This window comes from Callithrix jacchus, chromosome 8 (genome assembly GCF_049354715.1).
Source record: "Callithrix jacchus isolate 240 chromosome 8, calJac240_pri, whole genome shotgun sequence".
Classification (NCBI taxonomy): Eukaryota; Metazoa; Chordata; class Mammalia; order Primates; family Cebidae; genus Callithrix; species Callithrix jacchus.
Genome location: NC_133509.1, coordinates 71,944,664 through 71,967,729, shown reverse-complemented (window position 1 = coordinate 71,967,729; position 23,066 = coordinate 71,944,664). Strand labels below are relative to the sequence as shown.

Below are 23,066 nucleotides of genomic sequence, written 5' to 3'. Positions count from 1 at the left end.
ACACCCATCAGAATGATTGACATTAAAATGAGCAATGATACCAAATATTAACTCTTAGAACTAGAGAAACTCACTTACATTGCTGCTGTAAACTGGTATGACTTTGGAAAAACATTTGGCATTACCTAATAAAACTAAACCTATGATTCAAGTATGTGCCTGTATATGTATCAAAAAGGATACATGCTTAAGTCCATGAAAAGATAAGAAAAGAATCTCTATAATACTTCATTCATAATAGGTTAAAAATGAAAACAATCTAAATTTCTGTCATCTGTTTAATATGTAAATAAATCATGGCATATTCACTCCATAAAACAGCACACCACAGTGAAAAACATACATTATTAATAATTATTAACAATACAGATCAACATAAAGTAGTAACACTGGGTGACAGAAATTAGACACAGTAGTATATATGATTCCTTTTATATAAAGTTTTAAAACATGCAGTTTGACCTATGGGGACAAAAGAAAGAAAAATGAAAAAGAGACAAGAAGGAGCCTTCTGGAGTACTAGCAATGTTCCATACCTTGATCTGGGTGCTGCTTACATAGAAATACACATATAATGTGTGTACCTATGCAACTGTCTTGCATGCTCTGCTCATGTACTCCAAAACCTAAAATCCAATAAAAAATTAAAAAAAAAAAGAAATACACATATAAAAATTCATCAAATCCTTCACTTGAGATTAGTTCATTTCAGGTTATAACTCTATTTGCAAAAATACCGGTTTCGATAGCTTTCATATGTATTCCTCTCCTTATTTTTCTTGTTTAGAACCTCATCTCTTCCCTCAATTATGATAGGTTCCCATCATAATTTGTCTCCTCATACTTATATTTATATTACTCAAGGAACTTTATAAAGTCTTGCCCAGAAACCTTCCTCAAGAGTAGCACTTTCTGCATTTTCAGAAACTGAAAAGCTGCAAGTTTCACATTACCTAGAGAATAAAGTCTACATTTCTTAGCATTTTATCCACTTAAAATCCCCAAATAAAATTTCAAATAATATTTCTAGGTACAACTTTTCTAAGAAGGCTATTGAACTCCCATTCACAATTGCTACAAAAAATACCTAGGAATAAAACTTACAAGGGATGTGAAGGACCTCTTCAAGAAGAACTGTAAACCACTGCTCAAGGAAATAAGAAAGGACATAAATAGAAGGAGAAACATTCCATGCTCATAGTTAGGAAAAATCAATATTGTGAAAATGGCCATACTGCCCAAAGTAATTTATAGATTCAATGCTATGCCCATCAAGCTACCACTGACTTTTTTCACACAATTAAAAAACAAAAGCACCTCGAACTTCATATGGAACCAAAAGAGAGCCCGCATAGCCAAGTCAATCCAAAGCAAAAAGAAAAAAGCTGGAGGCATCATACTACCTGACTTCAAACTATATTACAAAGCTATAGTAATTAAAAACAGCACGGTACTGGTATCAAAACAGAAATATAGATTAATGGAACAGAACAGAGGCCTCAGAAGTAATGCCACACATCTACAACTATCTGATCTTTGACAAAAGCAAGCAATGGGGAAAGAATTCCCTATTTAATACATGGTGCTGGGATAACTGGCTAGTCATATACAGAAAGCTGAAACTGGATCCCTTCCTTACAACTTACACAAAAATTAACTCTAGATGGATTAAAGATTTAAACATAAGACATAACACCATAAAAACCTAGAAGAAACCCTAGGCAATACCATTCAGGACACAGGCATAGGCAAGGACTTCATGACTAAAACACAAAAGCAATGTCAACAAAAGCCAAAATAGACAAACGGGATCTAATTAAACTAAAGAGCCTCTGCACAGCAAAAGAAACTATCACTAGAGTGAACTGGTGACCAACAGAATGGGAAAAATTTTTTTGTGATCTATCCATCTGACAAAGGGCTAATAACCAGAATCTACAAAGAACTTCAACAAATTTACAAGAAAAAACCCATAAAAAGTGGGTGAAGGATATGAATGGACACTTTTCAAAAGAAGACATTCATGCAGCCAACAAACATATGAAACAATGCTCATCATCACTGGTCTTTAGAGAAACGCAAATCAAGACCACAGGCAGATACCATCTCATGCCAGTTAGAATGGAAATCATTAAAAAATCAGGAGACAGATTCTGGAGAGGATGTGGAGAAATAGGAACCCTTTTACACTGTTGGTGGGAGTGCAAATTAGTTCGACCATTGTGGAAGACAATGTGGCGATTCCTCAAGGATCTAGAATTAGAAATACAATTTGACCCAGCAATCCCAGCAATCTAGGTATATACTGAAAGGATTATAAAACATTCAATTATAAAGACACATTCACAACATATGTTTATCGCGGCACTGTTTACAATAGCAAAGACTTGGAACCAACCCAAAGGCCCATCAATTATAGACTGGATAAAGAAAATGTGGCAAACATACACCATGCAATACTATGCAGCCATAAAATAGGATGAGTTCATATCCTTTGCAGGGACATGGATGAATCTGGAAACCATTATTCTCAGCAAACTGACAAAGAACAGAAAACCAAACACAGCATGTTCTCACTCATAAGTGAGTGTTGAATAATGAGAACACAGGGACACAGGGAGGGGAACATCACACACTGGGGCCTGTCATGGGGGAAAGGGTGGTAGGAGAGGGATAGAATGGGGTGGAGATTGGGGAGGGCTAACATTAGGAGAAATACCTAATGTAGATGACAGAGAAATGGAGGAAGCAAACCACCATGGCACGTGTATACCTATGTAACAATCCTGTATGTTCTGCACATGTACCCCAGAACTTAAAGTATAATGATAATAAAAAAGAAATATATGTTTATTTTTCAATGTTTATATTCTTTAGATTAGCCTTTTCATTCCTAGGAATTTTCCTTTAGGAAAAACACATAAATATACATAAAAATTTAGTTACAAAAATGTTCCCATTCCCAAAACTGTCAATGGCAGGCAAGTTAAACAAATATTAACATGCCCAAATTATCAAAGTATGAGGCTTGGTACAGTGGCTCATGCCTGTAATCTCAGCACTTTGGAAGATGGAAGGGAGTAGATCACTTGAGCTCAGGAGTTTAAGACCAGCCTGGGCAACATGGTGAAACCCTCGTCTCTAAAAAAATACAAAAAAATCACCCTTGGGTGGAAGTGTGGGACTATTGCCCCAGAGACTTGGAGGCTGATGTTGGAGGATCACCTGAGCCTGGGAGGCTGAGGTTGTAGTGAGCTGAACCAAAGCCATGATCACACCACTGCATTCCAGCCTGGGTAACAGAATGAGACTCTGTCTCAAATAAATAAATAAAACAAAGTAAAATTATGAGACTATCTAACAAAATGTCAGATCAATGTGAAAAACCAGGCTACAAAGTAGTACATACAATATAATATGCATTGAAAAAAGACAATGTACATATAACTATTTCTAGGAAGTGAGTTTGGGGACAATTTTTTCCTTCTTTTTGCTTATCTGTACTTTCTAAAGTTATATATACTTTCAAAAAGTTGTAAAAATTTCACAATAAGAAAAAGCAAGTAATTACAATAGATGAACTATCAACAATATATTTTAGCAAGATAGACTAAAAAAACACGCATAAGCAAATAATTATATGAAAGAATATTAACAAACCGACAAGGGAAAAATTAATTAAAATTTTATAGCCACTACAATTAATAATATCAAATATGTTTCCTACTTTTCCTGAAAAATGAAACTTTGAATGTTATGCTTTAATTTCCTTTTGAGTATGACCTTTTTGTCAAATTTCTTGCATTTTAACTTATCATTACCTTGTATCTATTATATGCTATAGACTATGTTAATTATAAGAAACACAAAGTGAAAACAACACTAAAAAGGAGAGATTAAGACACTAGGATATTTGATTATGCCCTTTGATAAAGTGAAAAGACAACTTTGAAGGTGACATCATTGGGCAGAATTCTAGGTATGTTCATCAAGTGGGTTTGTCAGCGTATGCTGCACTCCCTAATCTCAATCTGCTTTATCAAAGTGACTGCTGGTCATGTAGATGCCAAGTGAGGAATTCATAACCAAGCCAGGAATGTTCTAGTACCCATTTGTGAATCTTGAAATACGTGTCATTATATTATCTTTGCAGACCTTAATTTCTGTACTTGTTACAATATAAAGGAAATTCCTTGCAAGTTTTAAATTCATATTTTTCCTTAGATATACTTCCTCTCTGTAACCACTTCTGAATCTGGCTTACTGTGTGATAAAATATGTATCATTTAGGGTTTATTTTTTCCTATACATCCATATAAAAATTACACAGAAAAACATCTGGAAATCACTAATCTTAATAATTGTAATATGTCCAAAACCTTTATTTCAAGTGCCTTTTTCTCTTGACTGCAACTCACTATAGCGCAATTATTTGACAAACCAAGAACTCCAATACATGGGCTTACCCACTTTTTACTATCCAGGACCTTGCCTTCTGTAATACCACACTCTCCTCTGTTTCTTTCTATATGCCTCATAACTCCTCTACCTCTTTACATAAGGGAGAGTCCATGGTGAGGGAGAGTGTGTGTTTCACTGCTATAATAACTCTCTGGTCCCTAACACATTAAAATCTCCATTGTAGTTAAAATCAGTTACCTACTATACCATACTACACTCAAGATTGGAATACTGCTAAAAGAAATCACACAATTTCACAGACAGGTTTTTAAAAATTTAGCTACTGTAATTATTTATTTATTATTGCATTTTAGGTTTTGAGGTACATGTGAAGAACATGCAAGATTGTTGCATAGGTACACATGTGGCAGTGTGATTTGCTGCCTCCCTCCCCATCACCTATATCTGGCATCTCTCCCCATGCTATCTCTCTCCAACTCCCCACCCCCTGCTTTCCCTCCCCTATTCCCCCCAACAGACCCCAGTGTGTAGTGCTCCCCTCCCTGTGTCCATGTGTTCTCATTGTTTAACACCCACCTATGAGTGAGAATATGCTAGCTAGTGTAATTCTTAAATGTGCATTCAGCTCTGCCTGGCAATCCTACATTTCTCTAGTTATGTTCATTTATATACAAACAAAAAAAATGATTTCAAACTGTCTGTACTTTATAAATCTTCACCACCATCCACTAATCCGCTGAAAATCTAAGTTAATCTAACATTTTTGTAGAGAATGACACTGCACCCCCAATTTCCCATTACTAAATTTATCAACTTGCCAGCATCTTTATCTATCCAAGCTTTTTACAGACATCTGCTGGAATGAAAGTAGTTTCCCTATTCCTAACAAAAGCCAATTCCTACACTTATGTTCTAGAACCTATTTCCTATCAATTTACTCATCTACTCCAAGACTTGGTATGGCAATTATCATTTTAAACCCTTAAAACATCACTTTTCCTTTTTCCTGGTTTATTTTTTTTTAAACAGAAGTATGTAAAATTATGAGAATATCTAATAAAATGTCAAATCAATGTGAAAAAACAGGCTACAAAGTAGTACATATAATATAATATGCATTGAAAAAAGACAATGTACATATAACTATTTCTAGAAAGTGAGTTTGGGGATAATTTTTTCCTCCTTTTTGCTTATCTGTACTTTCTGTACTAATCTGTAGTTAGAAAAAGGTAAAGTAGAAAAGGCAGAGTACAGGGTGCAAATACAGGTAGGCTGGTAGATGATGAAATGGCTGGGGACATGCAGAAGTTATCTTTTTAACTGGGAGGAGAAGTTGGATGACTACAGAGAAAGAAGAGATAAAATAGTCCTCTAGAGGGAAGAGTGAATAGACAAGCAAAAGGCAAGAAGTTGCCAGGCAACATTGAAAATCTACTTGAAGATATTAATAGCTGGTCATGGATTTAAGGTAAGTCCATTCAGTAAATTTGTGTGATTTTTCTCCTGCCTTATAAAGCTGTGAGGAAACAAAGCAGAAAGATTCATTTAACTAGGTTTGATTTTGCTGGGTGAGTAGGACAAAGGAAGAGGGAGCCAAGAAAAATAAGGTTATATTATATGCAAGTTGGTGATAATTATAATGGGCAATGGAATTTAAGCTACATGTGTGTGGTGGGCAGAATAAGGACATAAGGGGTTTGAAAGATAAAAAAGAGTAAGATCAATAGAAATAAGTTAAGGCCAGGCACAGTGGCTCACACCCATAATCCCAGCACTTTTGGAGGCTGAGATAGGCAGATCACTTGAGGTCAGGAGTTGAAGACCAGTCTGTCCAACATGGCCAAACCCTGTGTCTACCAAAAATACAGAAAAAATAGCCAGGTGTGGTGGCACACACCCACAGTCCCAGCTTCTTAGGAGACTAAGGCAGGAGGATCACTTGAACCTCGAAGGAGGAGACTGCAGTGAGCCAAGATTGCACCACTGCACTCCAGCCTGGGTCACAAAGCAAGACTCTGCCTAAAAAAAAAAAGAAAGAAAAATAAATATATAAGTTGAAAAATTGATAGAGTCAGAGTTCTAGAGTGAGTGAGCTAGAAAGACAGCAGCTGGTAGTCAGAAAGTGGAGGCCTGACATTGAGACTCAGAATGACCAGGAACAGAGTATGACCACAGAGTAGATGGCAGATATTGTGTGCAGCACACAAGGACTAAAGCAGAGAAATTCTAGGAAATGAGAGACTGTAATTTTTGAAAGGATTGTCTACATAGGAATTTACATCACCAAGAATTATGACATTACAGCAGGCTAAAGAAAGAAATATTGGAACAGATCCAAAAATCTTAACAAAACAAGGGAAGTGACATAGAAGTGTGTACATGACTACAACAATATTGTGTACTGGGTAGTATAGTCTGATGCATGAGTTTCAAAGCTGGACATGTTCAGGGAGTGAAAAAGACATTGATTTGAAAACAATAACAAGGCTGAGTATGGTGGCTCATATCTGCAAACCCAACACTTTGGGAAGTCGAGGTAGGAGGATCACTTGAGGCCAGGAGTTCAAGAGCAGCCTGGGAAACAAGGTGATACCTCATCTCCATTTAAAAAAATAAATGGAAACAGTAATGAGAAAGAAACCTCTAAGCCCAGTGGTATAACTGGTATGAGAGAGCACAGCCACTACTTTAAAGGACTGCACTGGAAGCAGTGGCTTGTGGGAGGTAATCAGGTTTCGGGTAGAACAGGAAGATGTAAGTGGAATTCAGAAAAAAATACATAAATAATTTTGATCTATTAATCATTGTTTACTAAAAAGTACTGAATTAGGCAATGGGAATAAAACAGTAATACAGACATAGTCTCAGCTCTCAAAAAACTGCAGCTTAAGTAAGAAGTCCCATATAAAAGTGATTAATTGAAATAATAAAACTAAATTTCTATAACAAGTTAGCATGTTATAAAACAAGTTTAATTTTATGAAGAAATGAGACTGCATTCAATTTTATTTAAAATGAGGTTATAAATTTTGAACAGTAGTATAAAATACATAATTATTTTAAAACAGCTAATCATTGTGGTATTAACTATGTGCTAAAAACTAATATGAATTAAGAATATCTGGGCCAAAGTCATTTTTTAATGGTTAAAAAAACAGAAGAAAATGGTAAGTATATGCTTTTACAGATACATGCAGAGTTACCTTAGACAAGGCAGCATCCCGTTCTTCTATTAGTGCACTCATTTCTTCTGCAGTTATTCTCATTTTACATTCTTTGGTCTTGTAGATTCTATCCACAATTATAGCTCCATTCTTCTGAATAGCTATCCCTGTGTCTGCATTGTTTATTCTGTTCAGTAATTCCTGTAATGTCTACCAACACCATTATATGTTAGTCAGACATGAAGTTTTAATATATTTTATTTAATATAGGGTTTTAATTAATAGGCACATGTGAATTGTAAATTGACTGAGTGAAGTTATTGAATTTTCATACTGCAGCAAAGATGTACATTATTAGTGTGTCAATTCTTCTTTTTCCCACATCTTAGTTCTTGAAACCCACTCAATTGAACTTAAGCCTCTAAGATATAAGACTGACATCAAGAAATCTCCTCAGAGAATGGCTTACCATGTCATTTTCTTCAGGGTTAATATTTTCTAGCCTAGAAAAAAGGGACACAGAAAGCCTGATCAGTAGCATTTCCTTAGTGCAGCAAAATGAGTTCGCTTTTTAAATCTTTAGAACCTCAAGTAATTTCATTCGACTAGTCTTTAGAGTCAACCATGACACTGAACATATTAAAGTGCCACCTGCTCGACTCCATCTTTCAATAATGCTCCATATCTTCTGCACCTACTTCAGACTGTTAAGTTATTAATGTTTACTGCTATATATGACTACAAGGATCAATTGTTCATATGTGCTTAGATGAAGAAAGTTCCCCAGTGATAAAAGCACTCATTCTCATCATTATATTTATTCCTGGACTTTCCATTTTTATCAGAAACTGTATTTCCTCTCTTTTTCGGACACCATCATAAGTAAAACAAGGCAAGTATTTTTATTACATAGTTTAACTATGTTCCCTCAAAAGCAATGGCAAATAATTACACTAAATTTGAAGTGAAAAATCTCTTGCTATTACCTATATTATAACACAAATGTATAGGAAGGTTGACCGAAATTGTTCCAAGCTTTTAGATGACTAATGAATGTTATTTTCTTCTTCCTAATATAAGTAGAATTATTCAACATAAAGACAAAAAGCACAAATTGGCTCCCCTCAGAAATACACTTTGTTTTCTAAGAGTCATAGTGGTTCCTGAAATGATTACTGATGTTGAGAAATTGAGGAAATGCAGTAAAGGTAAAGAAAGCAGTTTTAAATTACATAGAAAATGTCTATAATATAATTTAGGAAACCATTTAAAGTAAGTAAATTAAAAGAAAATTTGTAATATGTGTTAGTGAAAAGGTACAGATTCTAGAAAGGATCTAAATTATTTTAAAATTACACTAAAAAGTTTAGATATCCAAGTTGCTGTTTTCTCAAGTTTTCCCCCATTTCTGTGCTTCTGTGATTTAACATCTACCATAAAAGAGGATACTAGCCAAAGATAAGAGAAGACACCTAATAAATATGCCACTGAATGGTTCCAAACTTCACAACTGGATAAAATTGCTACACTCATAGAAAAGTAGTATTTTTAGAACACAGTATTTTAAAAGAAAAAATATATATACACATATATTAAAAAGCTATTTCTAGACATACATAAATAGTATAAGTTAACAGGAAGGTATAGTAATTTTAAGTTATATGTAATTCAATGTGTCTCAAACTACTAACGTGCACTTAGGTTTACATTTAAAGAAATGCAACTACCTTTATCTTTTATTCTACAAAACAAATGAACAATTTTCAAAGATGCTGCCTAACAAAAGTTTGTTCTACAAGAATTGTGAGGATAAACACTTCTTTTCATCTCAATTGAAAAACACAGCAGAAAAGTACATAACAATAGTCTTACATTTATTATCACAGTAAAAATATTTGAAGAAAACTAGTAGCACTTAACCAGTAGTAATTGGTTGGCTAAATATAATTTCTAAGGAAGTTATATATAATGAGAAATATTTATCTTATCTTTTACTGCCATTCTTTTCAGGTAAAATCAAAGTAAGACCTAATTACAGCAGCTATCCAATAAAATCCAATTTAAATGCTTACGAATTTCACAATTACCTTATTAAACTTGATGATTTAAAATGTGAAGAGATACATGATAATTAAACATTTACATCAGTAAATTCCTCTGGAACCTTTGCAACAACAAAAGACATTTAATTACCAAGGTTATAAATCTCTATTTTTAGCTTCAAAGAATTATATATGACCAGGAAAGAAACAACAGCAGGTTACCTAATCTATGTATTCCAAATAATCAATATACACAAAAAAACGTGTATGGAATTTCTATGTAATGTTTATAGGCTGTCTTCAGGCATTGCAATGTAAACCATTACTGTAAGGAGAGAAAGATGAAGAGTTCAAATGTTTCAAATTAATATCTTTCAATAGGAAAGGTTTAAGATAATTGTATTTAGTCTAACATTAAAACTCCCTACTAATAATTTAAACATTTGTAAAAAATCAGAATTAGAGGAAGATGGCACAGTAGGAGCAACTCAGGATTGCAGCTCTCAGTGAAGGCGAAGAGGGTGAGTCCAAGCTGCATTTCCAGACAGATCATTGTTGCCCATAGAACAGGGAAATTCCCAGGTGTAGGAAAGACATGGGATGCCAGCGCAGCCATTTCAGCTGGCGCGGCCATTTCGGCCAGCACCACAGTGCAGCGGCACTCCGCACAAAATGCACTGGTCTGGGTGCCCTGTTAAACCGGCGATCTGAGATTTGGGAGAGCAGATTAGCATATCCATCTGATTAAACGGGACTTGGAAAGTGAGCCAGACCAGGAGATTCCCGGGAAGAAACATTTGAGCCGGCGCAGTGGGTAGCTGCATGGCAAATTACACAGATCCCGGCGCCCTACCAGCAGGCAACTGAAACACCTGGGAGACAGTCAACCGTTCAACTTTAAAAAAAAAAAAAAAGGGCTCTGAGGCAGGGAGCAAGGTGATCAGACTCGGCAGGTCCCACCCCCACAGGGACAAACAAAACTGCGATTCAAAACGCTCAGGGTTGAGAGTTTCACTGCGATACAGCTGAACCCAGGATGGTGCAGCTCGGTGAGGGAGGGGCGTCCAACATTACCGAGGGATTCCGCCCCTACTGCGGTACACTCCTATTGCTGAAGCAGCCTGCTGTTGCTGAGGCAACCCGCCATAACAGAGAGACTCTGCCAACAGGGCGGAGCCCATGACAGCAGGGCAGAGCCCATGGCAGCAGGGCAGAGATCATGGCAACAGGGCAGACTCCATGGCAGCAGGGTGGAGCCTCGGCAGGGAAATAATGACTAGACTGCCTCCTAGCTGGGCAGGTCAGTGCAATGGATACTCATAAAGAAAGCCCTAAATCCCCAAGACAGAGCATCTGAGGAAAAAAGAGGTTTTATAAGTTCTGCAGCAGCAGACTTAAACATATCCGCCTAACAGCCTTGAATGAACAATGGAGCTCACAGTGCAGCACCTGAGCTCCTATAAAGTACAGACCATCTCCTCAAGCAGCTCCCTGACCCCTGTATATCCAAAGAGACACCTCAAAAAGGACTGATCAGACTGACAATTGGCGGGCATCATTCTGGGACAAAGACAGCAGAAGAAGAAACTGGTAACATCCCTCACTGTTCCGCAGCTGCTACAGGTGTACCCCAGAGAAGCAGGGCTTGGAGTGGACCTCAGCAGTCGTATAGCAGAGGGGCTAGACTGTTAGAAGGAAAACGAAGTAACAGAAATACTTCATTACCAACAATCTGGGTGTCCACTCAGAGACGCAATGGAAAAGCCAGCAACTACTCAGATGACAAGTGGATAAATCCACAAAGATGGGAAGAAACCAGCGCAAAAAGGAGGAAAACACTGGAAACCAAAACACCTCACCTCCTACAAAGGACCAAAACTCCTCACCAGCAAGAGAACAAAGCTGGATGGAGAATGAGTGTGATGAAATGACAGAATCAGACTTCAGAAGGTGGATAATGAGAAACTTCCGTAAGCTAAAAGAACATGTTCTAAATCATTGCAAAGAAACTACAAACCTTGAAAAAAGATTCGAGAAAATGATAACAAGAATGGACAACTTAGAGAGGAATATGAATGAATTGAAGGAGCTGAAAAACACAACACGAGGCAGCAATTAAGAGCCTACCACACAAAAAAAGCCCAGGTCCAGACAGGTTCACAGCCGAATTCTACCAGACACACAAAGAGGAGCTGGTACCATTCCTTCTGAAACTATTCCAAATAATCCAAAAAGAGGGAATCCTTCCCAAATCATTTTATGAGACCAACATCATCCTGATACCAAAACCCAGCAGAGACTCAACAAGAAAAGAAAACGTCAGGCCAATATCCATGATGAACATAGATGCAAAAATCTTCAATAAAATACTGGCAAACCTATTGCAACAACATATCAAAAAACTTACCCATCATGATCAAGTAGAATTCATCCTGGGGATGCAAGGTTGGTTCAACATACTCAAGTCTATAAATGTAATTCACCACATAAACAGAACCAAAAACAAAAACCACATGATTATCTCAATTGACGCAGAGAAGGCATTTGACAAAATTCAACAGCCCTTTATGCTAAAAACCCTCAATAAACTCGGTATTGATGGAACGTATAGCAAAGTAATAAAAGCTATTTACAACAAATGAACAGCCAATATCATACTGAAATGGCAAAAACTGAAAGCATTCCCTTTGAAATCCGGCACTACACAAGGATGCCCTCTCTCACCACTCCTATTCAATATAGTACTGGAAGTTCTAGCCAAAGCAATCAGGCAAAGAAAAGAAATAAATGGTATTCAAAAAGGAAAGGAGGAAGCCAAATTGTCTCTATTTGCAGACGACATAACAGTATACCTAGAAGACCCCATCGTCTCAGCCCAAAAACTCCTGAAACTGATAAGCAACTTCAGCAAAGTCTCAGGATACAAAATCAATGTCAAAAAATCACAAGCATTCCTATACACCAATAACAGACTTAAAGAGAGCCAAATCAAGAATGAACTGCCATTCACAATTGCTACAAAGAGAATAAAATACATAGGAATACAACTTACAAGGAACGTAAGGGACCTCTTCAAGGAAAACTACAAACCACTGCTCAACGAAATAAGAGAGGACACAAACAGATGGAGAAACATTCCATGTTCATGGTTAGGAAGAATTAATATCATGAAAATGGCTATACTGCCCAAAGTAATTTACAGAATCAACACTATCCCCATCAAGCTACCAATGACCTTCTTCACAGAACTGGAAAAAACCACCATGAACTTCATATGGAACCAAAAGAGAGCCCGCATAGCCAAGTCAAATCTAAGCAAAAAGAACACAGCGGGAGGCATCACACTTCCGGACTTCAAACTATACTACAAGGCTACAGTAATCAAAACAGCATGGTACTGGTACCAAAAGAGAGATATAGGCCAATGGAACAGAACAGAGGCATCAGAAGCAACACAACATATCGACAACCATACAATCTTTGATAAACCTGACAAAAACAAGCAATGGGGAAAGCATTCCCTGTTTAACAAATGGTGTTGGGAAAACTGGCTAGCCATGGGCAGAAAGCAGAAACTTGAGCCCTTCCTGACACCTTACACTAAAATTAACTCCAGTTGTATTAAAGACATAAACATAAGACCTGGCACCATAATAACCCTAGAAGAAAATCTAGGCAAAACCATTCAGGACATAGGAGTAGGCAAGGACTTCATGACCAAAACACCAAAAGTATTGGCAACAAAACTCAAAGTAGACAAATGGGACCTAATCAAACTTCACAGCTTCTGCACAGCAAAAGAAACAGTCACTAGAGTGAATCGGCAACCAACAGAATGGGAAAAAATTTTTGCAGTTTACCCATCTGACAAAGGGCCGATATCCAGAATTTACAAAGAATGAAAACAGATTTACAAGAAAAAAACAAGCCCATTCAAAAATAGGCAAAGAATAAGAAGAGACACTTTGCAAAAGAAGACATACATGAGGCCAACAAACATATGAAAAAATGCTCATTATCACTGGTCATCAGAGAAGTGCAAATCAAAACTACATTGAGATACCATCTCACGCCAGTTAGAATGGCAATCATTAAAAAATCTGGAGACAGCAGTGCTGGAGAGGATGTGGAGAAATAGGAACACTTTTACAGTGCTGGTGGGAGTGTAAATTAGTTCAACCATTGTGGAAGACAGTGTGGCGATTCCTCAAGGACCTAGAAATAGAAATTTCATTTGACTTAGCAATCCCATTACTGGGTATACATCCAAAGGACTATAAATCATTCTACTATAAGGACACGTGCACACGAATGTTCATTGCAGCACTGTTTACAATAGCAAAGACCTGGAACCAACCCAAATGCCCATTGATGATAGACTGAACTGGGAAAATGTGGCCCATATACACCATGGAATATTATGCAGCAATCAAAAATGATGAGTTCATGTCCTTTGTAGGGACATGGATGAATCTGGAGAATCTCAGCAAACTGACACAAGAACAGAAAATGAAATACCACATATTCTCACTCACAGGCGGGTGATGAAAAATGAGAACACACGGACACAGGGAAGGGAGTACTACACACTGGGGTCTATTGGGGGTAATAGGGGAGGGACAGTGGGGGGGAGCTGGAGAGGGATAGCCTGGGGAGAAATGCCAAATGTGGGTGAAGGGGAGGAAGGCAGCAAAACACACTGCCATGTGTGTACCTATGCAACTATCTTGCATGTATGTTCTGCACATGTACCCCCAAACCTAAAATGCAATAAAAAAAAAATCAGAATTAAAATTTCTATCAAGGCTATTCCAGATCCCTGGCACATGAATTTAGAATTCAGGCTTTAAATAATTTGTGTGATTGCTGCTGAAAGCACATAATAAATAGTGATTTGTCATTTGCCTATAAATTATTTTAAATTATGTTTTTGGTAAGGCTACTGTGCTAGGTCTGACACACAAGACATAAGTGAGCCAAGTCAGCCACTTAGCATTTGTATCTCAATCTTGCTTTGTTATAATTCTTTATAATTGATGTAAGTATAGTGATAAATGGCCATTAAAAGAACAGTATAACTTTAGTCAAAATCAAAAAAATGATTAATTCAAGATTTGAAAATCTACATAGATACAAGTAACTTTCTCTACTGTGTCTCTTTAAAAGTTTCAGGAGATATCACAGATATCAAATAAAGATTATATCATAATTTAATCTTGACTAGATTACGTAGAGCAGGTATCAGCCAAATTTTTCTGTAAATGGGCAAATAGTAATTATTTTAAGCTTTGCTGTATGCTCTCTATCATAGTTACTAAGTTTTGCCTCTGTAGTACAAAAGCAGCCATACATAATACTTAAGTGAACAAGTGTAGGTGTATCCCAATAAAACTTTATTTACAAAATAGGAAGCAGGCTGGATTTCAACATAAGTTCTTAGTTTGCAAATCCTTGATACAGTGTTGGAAAATGAGACTAGCTCTTTGATGTTTGTGCTATAAGTGCCAATTTAGAATATTTGACATAATTTTCTAAGCTAGATCATTCAATATCTAGTTTAAGATTAAGAACCAACAAAAATAATTTTCAGAAAATGAAATTCAGGTCTACAATAAGTATATCACATACTGTGTCACTTAAAACAATACAAAACTTAGACAACCTGCCTTTTCAGAAAAGAGGTGATTTGAAACAACTATACATGGCTTTCAATTTTCTATTTAAAATTACTTTGGGGAAGGTACCAAGGTTTACTAGAGTATGTACAATACATAACACTTTACTGATCTAAATACTTAAAATAATAGTTGGTGTTATATGAAATATATCTGATGAACTATATATCTCATTAATACCAGATTTACAATTAGACAAAAGAATTCTAATCTTTTGTAAACTTTAAATTATGCCTACAACAGTCTAACATGACATAGTCATGATAATTAGTAAGAATTTTGCTGAAGTAAATGTCTATGGGCTCAAGTTTCAATTGATTTCCTATAGCATGCAAATTCTGACTGACAACCTTGTACTCTAAGTGAAAAGATTCATGCGTGAAATGTCGCATTTCTTGATTTATCCCTAAATCAGTCAATATCACCCTTTCCCTTTCTGAAACTAGTCATTCACCTTGTTCAATCCTAAGATGCCAAACTTTGACCTCAAATGATAAAAAACTTTCACATTTTTCTAAAAATTCTAATTTTTTTTGCTTCTATTCTAATAAGAAAACTCTGATTTGCTTTTATTCTCTCTCATTTTCTACATACCACATTTAACATGTAAAAAAAAATACCAATGATAGCAAAGAGACTGAAAAAAAGGTACCATGATCTGAAAAGGTATAATACACAAATGCAAACGTGTTTGATAGTATGTAAATGTAAGTAATTTTAACTTGAATCCTTTTTATTTTTTCCCCTAATTTTAGATAAAAGCTAAAAAAGAAAGAGAAAAAGCATTAAAGATCCAAGGGGTAAAGAAAAGCAGAGAAGAGGTAGAATAAGACAAAGCAGACACTGTAACAGAGACACAGTATAGATCAGAAGTAGCAAAGCAGATGAGAGAAAAAAGATGACAAAGGATCTGAAGATTATAGAAAGCAAGAAATTAAAATTTTTTAAAAAGATGTGAAACAATTTATATAATTTTATCCTATACTCAATGCCCCCAAATACACCTTTCAGTCAAGCAAAACAGTTATGAATTTGTCCTGTTATCAAGATGGAGTCCCAAACACACTCTTGAAGGTTCAGAACCTATAGATTCAGCAGAAGAGAAGGGAACTTCACAGAAACATCTCAAACTATACTGACTTAATATTCTTTGTTGCTGTTGTTTTTCTTGCTTGGTATGTGCAGCCTTCCCTGACTCTTTCCCCTACCTGAACTCCTAGACTTTGATACAAAAGGAGTACCTCTTACAAGCTGTTTCTAGAAATCAAAAATTCTTCAAATTAACTGTTAATTGTTTTAACTATTTATATGATTACTTATTTACTTAACTCAATTTGACCATAATGCTGTGTCCCTCACAACTAGCACTGTACCTGACACAGTATATACTCAATAAATATTTACTGAATGAATTAATCAATTAATTAAAAGAAAAATCTTGGAATTGAATGTGTTCCTTTTTGCTCACTCCCATTCTTCCCTTAATACTAATGCTCTAAAGAACAATATGAAAAGGATTCTGCCTCAAGGAACACTAATTTCAATATATTTTAATAAAAACTGTAACAAATATATGTAAAAAGTAGATGTTCAATGAAGGATAAAAATAGGGAAGAATGATAGGCTCAATTTAAACATATTAGTTATAGAGAGAATAAACCAACTAAGAGATCAGTTTAACAGGAGTTCTGAGGAATAAGTTTTGGCTTGGATATACAGGCAGATGGTTGTAACACTGATCAAGATAGGGGATCAAGGAGGAGAATCAGGTTTCAAGAATGAATTAGGAAGTTTCATTTTGGATAGGCTAAGTTTGATTTGCCTGTGTAAATCTGAAATAGACATTCTAACAATGTGTAATTGATTGACTTCAAGTCTTTGGCCAAGTAGTCTAGCCCTCTAAGCTTTTTCACCTAAAAAACATGAATATACCCACTTCAAAAGAGTTGTGACATTTTATGAAAAACTGATTTGTTGTCTTCTGTAGGTAAATTTGATTGTTTTAGAGCACAAAAATACTTTTAGAAGTAAATCTCATGAATAAAATTGATGATTGATTTAGGTAACAAAATTTATGAACATAAATAGCATGCAAAATAATATACCACTGTTCGGTGCCTGATAAATTGAACATCATAGTACCTGCTGCAAATCTCCAAAGAAGAGTTCTAAAGTTTTAATGGCTGTATTATTGAATTTTTATAAAAAGGGTATCCAGAATAGCCAAAACAACTCTGTAATAAAAGAGCAAAGTTGGAGGACTACACCTGATTTCAAGACTCACTGTCAAGATTGTGTGATATTGACAAAGGGATCAACATATAGGTCAATGAAACAGAATAGTAAATTCAGATATTAGCCCACAGATATATAGTGAACTTATTTTTGACAAAGGTGCAAAGGAAATTTAATGTAGTAATGACAGCCTTTTTAACAAATGGTGATAAAATAAAAGAATATCCATAAACAAAAGAAAAAAAGGAATTTTTAAAAAATGTTACCAAAATTTAAACACACTGCCAAACACACTAAGAGACTCAGAAAAATAAGACATAGACTAGAAAATATTTGCAAACCACATATCTGATAAAGGACTTATATCCAGAATATAAACAACTCTTTTAAACAATAAGGGGAAAAATAATCTTATTTGAAAAACCGTATAAAATATCAACATTTGACCAAAGAAGATATGCAGATAAAAAATAAACATTTAAAAAGATGCTCAGTATGTGTCATCAGGGAAATGCAAATAAAAAATAAAAACATTAAGATACTACTACATACCTGTTAGAATGGCTAACATCCAAAACAAGAAACAAAACAAAAACAGTTCCAAATGCTTGGAAGAAAACACAGTAACAGGATCTCTGATTTGTTGCTAGTATAGCCACTCTGGAAAAGAATTTGGCAGTTTCATGTAAAATTAACATAGATTTAATTTATGATTCAGCGTTAGTGCTACTGGGTTTACTCAACTGATTTGAAAACGTATGTCCAGACAAAAACCTGTATGTGAATACTTAGAGCAACTTTATTCAAAATCACCAAAAATGGAAGTAACCAAGATATCCTTTATACAAAGAAATCAATCAACAAACTGTGGTACTTGCATACAATGGAATACTATTCAACAAGAAGAAAGAACATAATATAAATTCATTAATGTGAATACATTTTGCTAAATGAAAGAAGCCAGTTTGAAATGGCTACATATTGTATGATTCCATTCATATGACATTCTAAAAAAGGAAAAACTATTAGGGGAAGAAAGCAGGTCAATAGTTGCCACAGAGTTGGGGGGGAAGAAGATTTGAGTAGAAAAAGCAGTGGAGATTTTTAAAGTAGCAGAACTAATTTGGATACATGACACTATGCATTTGCCAAAGCCCACAGATATTTACAGCACACAGTGAACCTTAGTGTATGCACACAAAGAAAGCAGCTAGGAGATCAAAGAACACTAGGCTAGAATAAGTAAGTCTAATTACATAAAATAAATAAATAAGTCTACTACAATAAATAAGTCTAATTACATTAAAAAATATGGCCTAACCTCAAAAAGGTGGGGCGGAGAAAGAAGACAAATTAAGTAATTTTGGAAAATGGTGTCTTGAAACTATGAGACTTAAGAGTAAAAGAACTATATATAGTATATTCTCATTGGTAAAATTATTTCTCATGGAGTTACAGGTTAATGATTCAGAAAGAGTTAAAACGTATACTAGGTTTCACCAAATAAGTAAATAGATAGTGGTTGCTTGAGGCCAGGTTTGTCCTGGATGGAATTCCGGATGGAATAATTTACAGATGAGCAAGAAGGGAAGCCTAGAATGAACCATCTGGTAATGGATTCAAATTAAGAACATCAGTGTGAACTCATGTTTAGCTTGATATAGGTACAAATGGATAGATGAATAAATAAGAGATATGTGTGTATACATCAGTTAGCATACATGTGTATTTCCTACTGTGTCTGCAGAAAATGTCTAGAAGCAGTCATACTCCCACAACAAAGGGCACACCCCACACCCACATCTTGGTTTCTAATACTATTTTCTAATAAAAGGAATTAGAATTCCTTGGAGAAATGACTGAATCTACTGGAGGGGCACAGCTCTATACATCCTGGATTATTTTGTCATGCCAAAAAGAAAATGTTCAAAAATCAGAAGGGGCCAGGTGTAGTGGCTCATGCCTGTAATGCCAGCACTTTGGAAGGGTGAGGCAGGAGTATCATTTGTGCTCAGGAACTTGAGGCTGGCCTGGGCAATATAGTGAGACTCTGTCTCTAAAAAAATTTCTATAAACTAGCCAGGCATTAGCCAAATGAGTGCCTGTGGTCCCAGTTACTAGGGAGGCTGAGATGGGAGAATTGCTTGAGCCCAAGACGTCAAGGCTGCAGTGAGCTGTGACCATGCCACTGCACTCCAGCCTGGACAACAGAGCAAGACCCCATCTCAAAACAAAAACAAATAAATAATGTAAAAGAATGGGGACATGTCAAAGAGATACAGGAGCTAACTTGAAAGCGTTTCCAGTCTACAAAGGTAGAACATTTCAAGCAACAACATAAATAACATAGTATTAGATTATAATTCAAAGTATTAAATGAACATCTATGAGTCCATACTGACACAAATGGCTGAAAAAATAAAAAATGGGAAAAGAGACAAATCTGTATTGAAGAATTACATATAATTTATATAAATATTCTCCCTTGCAGGAGGTAAAGTTCAACAACCTCCCATCCTCATTCTTTAGTATGGACTGTACTTAGTGATTTGCTTCTAAAGAGTAGAGTATAAACAAAGGAAATGGAGGTAAGTAGTTTTACAGTGGAGAAACTTGGCAAACCATACCTTGGCCAGATGATCAAGGTTAACATTACTGGTAGTAAATCATGTTAGTAGAATATAACCTTGATGTGAAGAAAATGCTACTCACTTCTGTGGTCTTCACCCTAAAAACTCATAACACCAGCATAACCAACCATAAGAAAAACCCAAATTGGGAAACATTCTGTATAAAATACCTTGATCAATATGCCTCAAAACTATCAAAGGTCCTAAAACACAAGAAAAGTTAAAGAAAATGTCACAGCCCAGGGAAGTCTAGGGAGACATAAAAACTAAATCCGATATGGAATCTTGGATATGATTCTAGAGCATAAAAAGGACATTTGAGAAAAAGTGAAATCCAAAGAAAGTATAGAGTTTAATTAATAGTCATGTAACAATACTAATTCTCCCCTATGACAAAAGTACAATAGTAATGTAAGATGTTAACAATAAGGGAAAATGGGTGAGGCTTATGCAGCAACTCTCTGTATGCTCTTCGCAACTGTTCTGGAAATATAAAACTAAGCTATAATTTTCTAAAAATCTTTAAAAAATAGAATTCCAAGTAAGGATGGAATAGGAAAATCTGAACACCCAAATCTACTAACCCCATCATATAACTACATGAACAGAATATACAAATTAACCAAATAGCAAAGAAAGTAGGATGTCATGTAGTAATTTTTTAAAACAGGGAGGGGGTGCTGGGTAGAGAGATGATGATTTTGGCTAGATTACCTACAAAACAGGTGTTGGGAAGACAGTGAGCCAACAAAACAGAATTTTTCACTTATATTATGCGGCTTAGAAATAATCTGAGAATGATTGAGTAGAGAGCCCAGAGAAAAGTAACAAAAACCTTTCATGAAGAAAAGCCTGTATTACCTAAGAATCTGTATAGAGGAGGCAAGAATCAAGGCTTGCCATGTGTTTTTTTTGTATTTATATTATTTTACTTTTTAAAATCAACTTTTATTTGAAGCTCTGGGATACATGTGCAGGATGTAAAGGTTTGTTACATGGATAAATGTGTGCTATGGTGGTTTGCTGCACAGATCAACCCATCACCCAGGTATTAAGCCCAGCACCCATTAGCTGTTCTTCATAATGTTCACCCTCCTACAGACCCCCAACAGGTCCCAGTGTGTGTTGTTCCCCTCATGTGTCCATATGTTCTCATCATTCAGCTTTTACTTATAAGTGAGATCATGTGGTGTTGGTTTTCTGTTCCTGCTTTAGTTTGCTGAGGACAATGGCTTCCAAATCCATCCATGTTTCCACAAAAGACATGATCGTTCTTATGTTCCTTCTTATGGCTGCATGGTATTCCATGGTGTCTACGTGCAACATTTTCTTTATCCAGTCTACTGTTGACGGTAATTTGGGTTGACTCCATGTCTTGGCTATTGTGAATAGTATTTTTTCTTAATTTTACAACAGTGTATTGCTTAAGGTAAACTTAAAAATATATACATTTTAAAAATATACTTTGGTAGCCACCTGTGGTGGCATGCAACTCTAGTCCCAGCTACTCAGGAGGCTGAGGCAGGAGAAGAGCCTGAACCTAGGAGGCAAAGGTTGCAAGCCATGTTTTACTACAACAGTGAAACAAATAAAAGCTCAAAAGCAATTATTCCCATGAAATTAGGATACATATACGGAGACCAGATAGCATGAACCCTTAATGCGTGGCACCAAAATTCCATAAGCAGAGGAACCTCCAGCAAAAGAAGAATACAGTCCCAGAGAGGTCTTATCAAACTCCATTCCCAACCCATTGCCCTAGGGTTATATAGAAAGGTACCAAGAGCAATGCCTTGCCAAGAAATGGCAGCTCAAAGAAGGCAAACGGGACTCAAAACATGTTTATTAGGCCAGGCACAGTGGCTCATGAATGTAATCCCAGTACTATGGGAGGCAGAGGCAGGTGGATCACCAGAGATCAGGAGTTTGAGACCACCCTGGCCAACATGGCGAAACCCCATCTCTACTAAAAGTACAAAAATTAGCTGGGCGTGATGGCACATGCCTTTATTCCCAGCTACTCAGGAGGCTGAGGCAGGAGAATAGCTTGAACCCAGGAGGTGGAGGTTGCATTGAGTGGACATTGCACCACTGCACTCCAGCCTGGGGGACAAGGGTGAGACTTCATCTCAACACAAAAATGTTTATTAAGGAAAATTCATCTGTACCATTCTGTTCTGCTAAAAGTTTTTGACATAATTGCCCATTCTAAGCATGAGCAAGATGCAAAGAAATGATATGGCAACTATGAATATACCATAAACACAACACAAAACATATGCAAAAGAAACTAGTTCATAAAAATAATAATAAGACATAAACCAAGGTGCTATGATTTGAATGCCTGTCCTCTCCAAAATTCATGCTAAAATTTAATGGTCATTGTAATGGTATTAAGAAGTAAGACCTCTAAGAGGTGATTAGGCCACTAAGCTCCTCTCTTACCGGTTGAATTAATGACATTATAGAAAGGCAAGTTTGGCTCCCTTTTGCCTCTTTTTAGCCTTCTGCTTTCCACCATGTGATGACTCAGCAAGAAATCCTCCCAGAACTGTGAGCCAATAAATTTCTGTTCATTATAAATTACCTAGTCTCAGGTATTCTATTATTGTAGCAGCATGAATGAAATAAGACACAAAGGAAAGAAGAAAATTTTCCTACCCATGGTTGGTATTTTATTAAAAAGTAAAAAAAAAAAGAAGAAGAAAATTTCAATAAAATAAGAGAAGGGGCTAAAACAATAAAGTGAAAAAAGAAATATAAAACTTAAGGAAATAAGTTGAGAATAAAAAATAAACAAATAAATAAAAATTACATACGTTAATGAGAAAGACCATGGAAAAGAACAACTGGGATTACCAACATAAAGGAAAGGTTTGTAGTCATCACAGTGAATGT

The 23,066-nt window shown here is 35.9% G+C and overlaps 1 protein-coding gene across 18 annotated transcripts in view; it reads right to left on the bottom strand.

The window, feature by feature from the left end:
- MIPOL1 (mirror-image polydactyly 1) overlaps positions 1-23,066 on the bottom strand; it is a 413,275-nt gene that overhangs the window by 301,541 nt on the left and 88,668 nt on the right. For all 18 annotated transcript variants that reach the window (XR_623348.6, XR_004729856.3, XM_054240619.2 and 15 more), the window contains 2 exons: positions 8,056-8,089; positions 7,626-7,796 (listed from right to left, as the gene is read on the bottom strand). Coding sequence is in view for 16 of the 18 variants with exons in the window: in XM_054240619.2 (XP_054096594.2) it covers positions 7,626-7,796; positions 8,056-8,089 (205 nt within the window). In the remaining 2 variants the exon portion in view is untranslated. The remainder of the gene's footprint in view (positions 1-7,625; positions 7,797-8,055; positions 8,090-23,066) is intronic.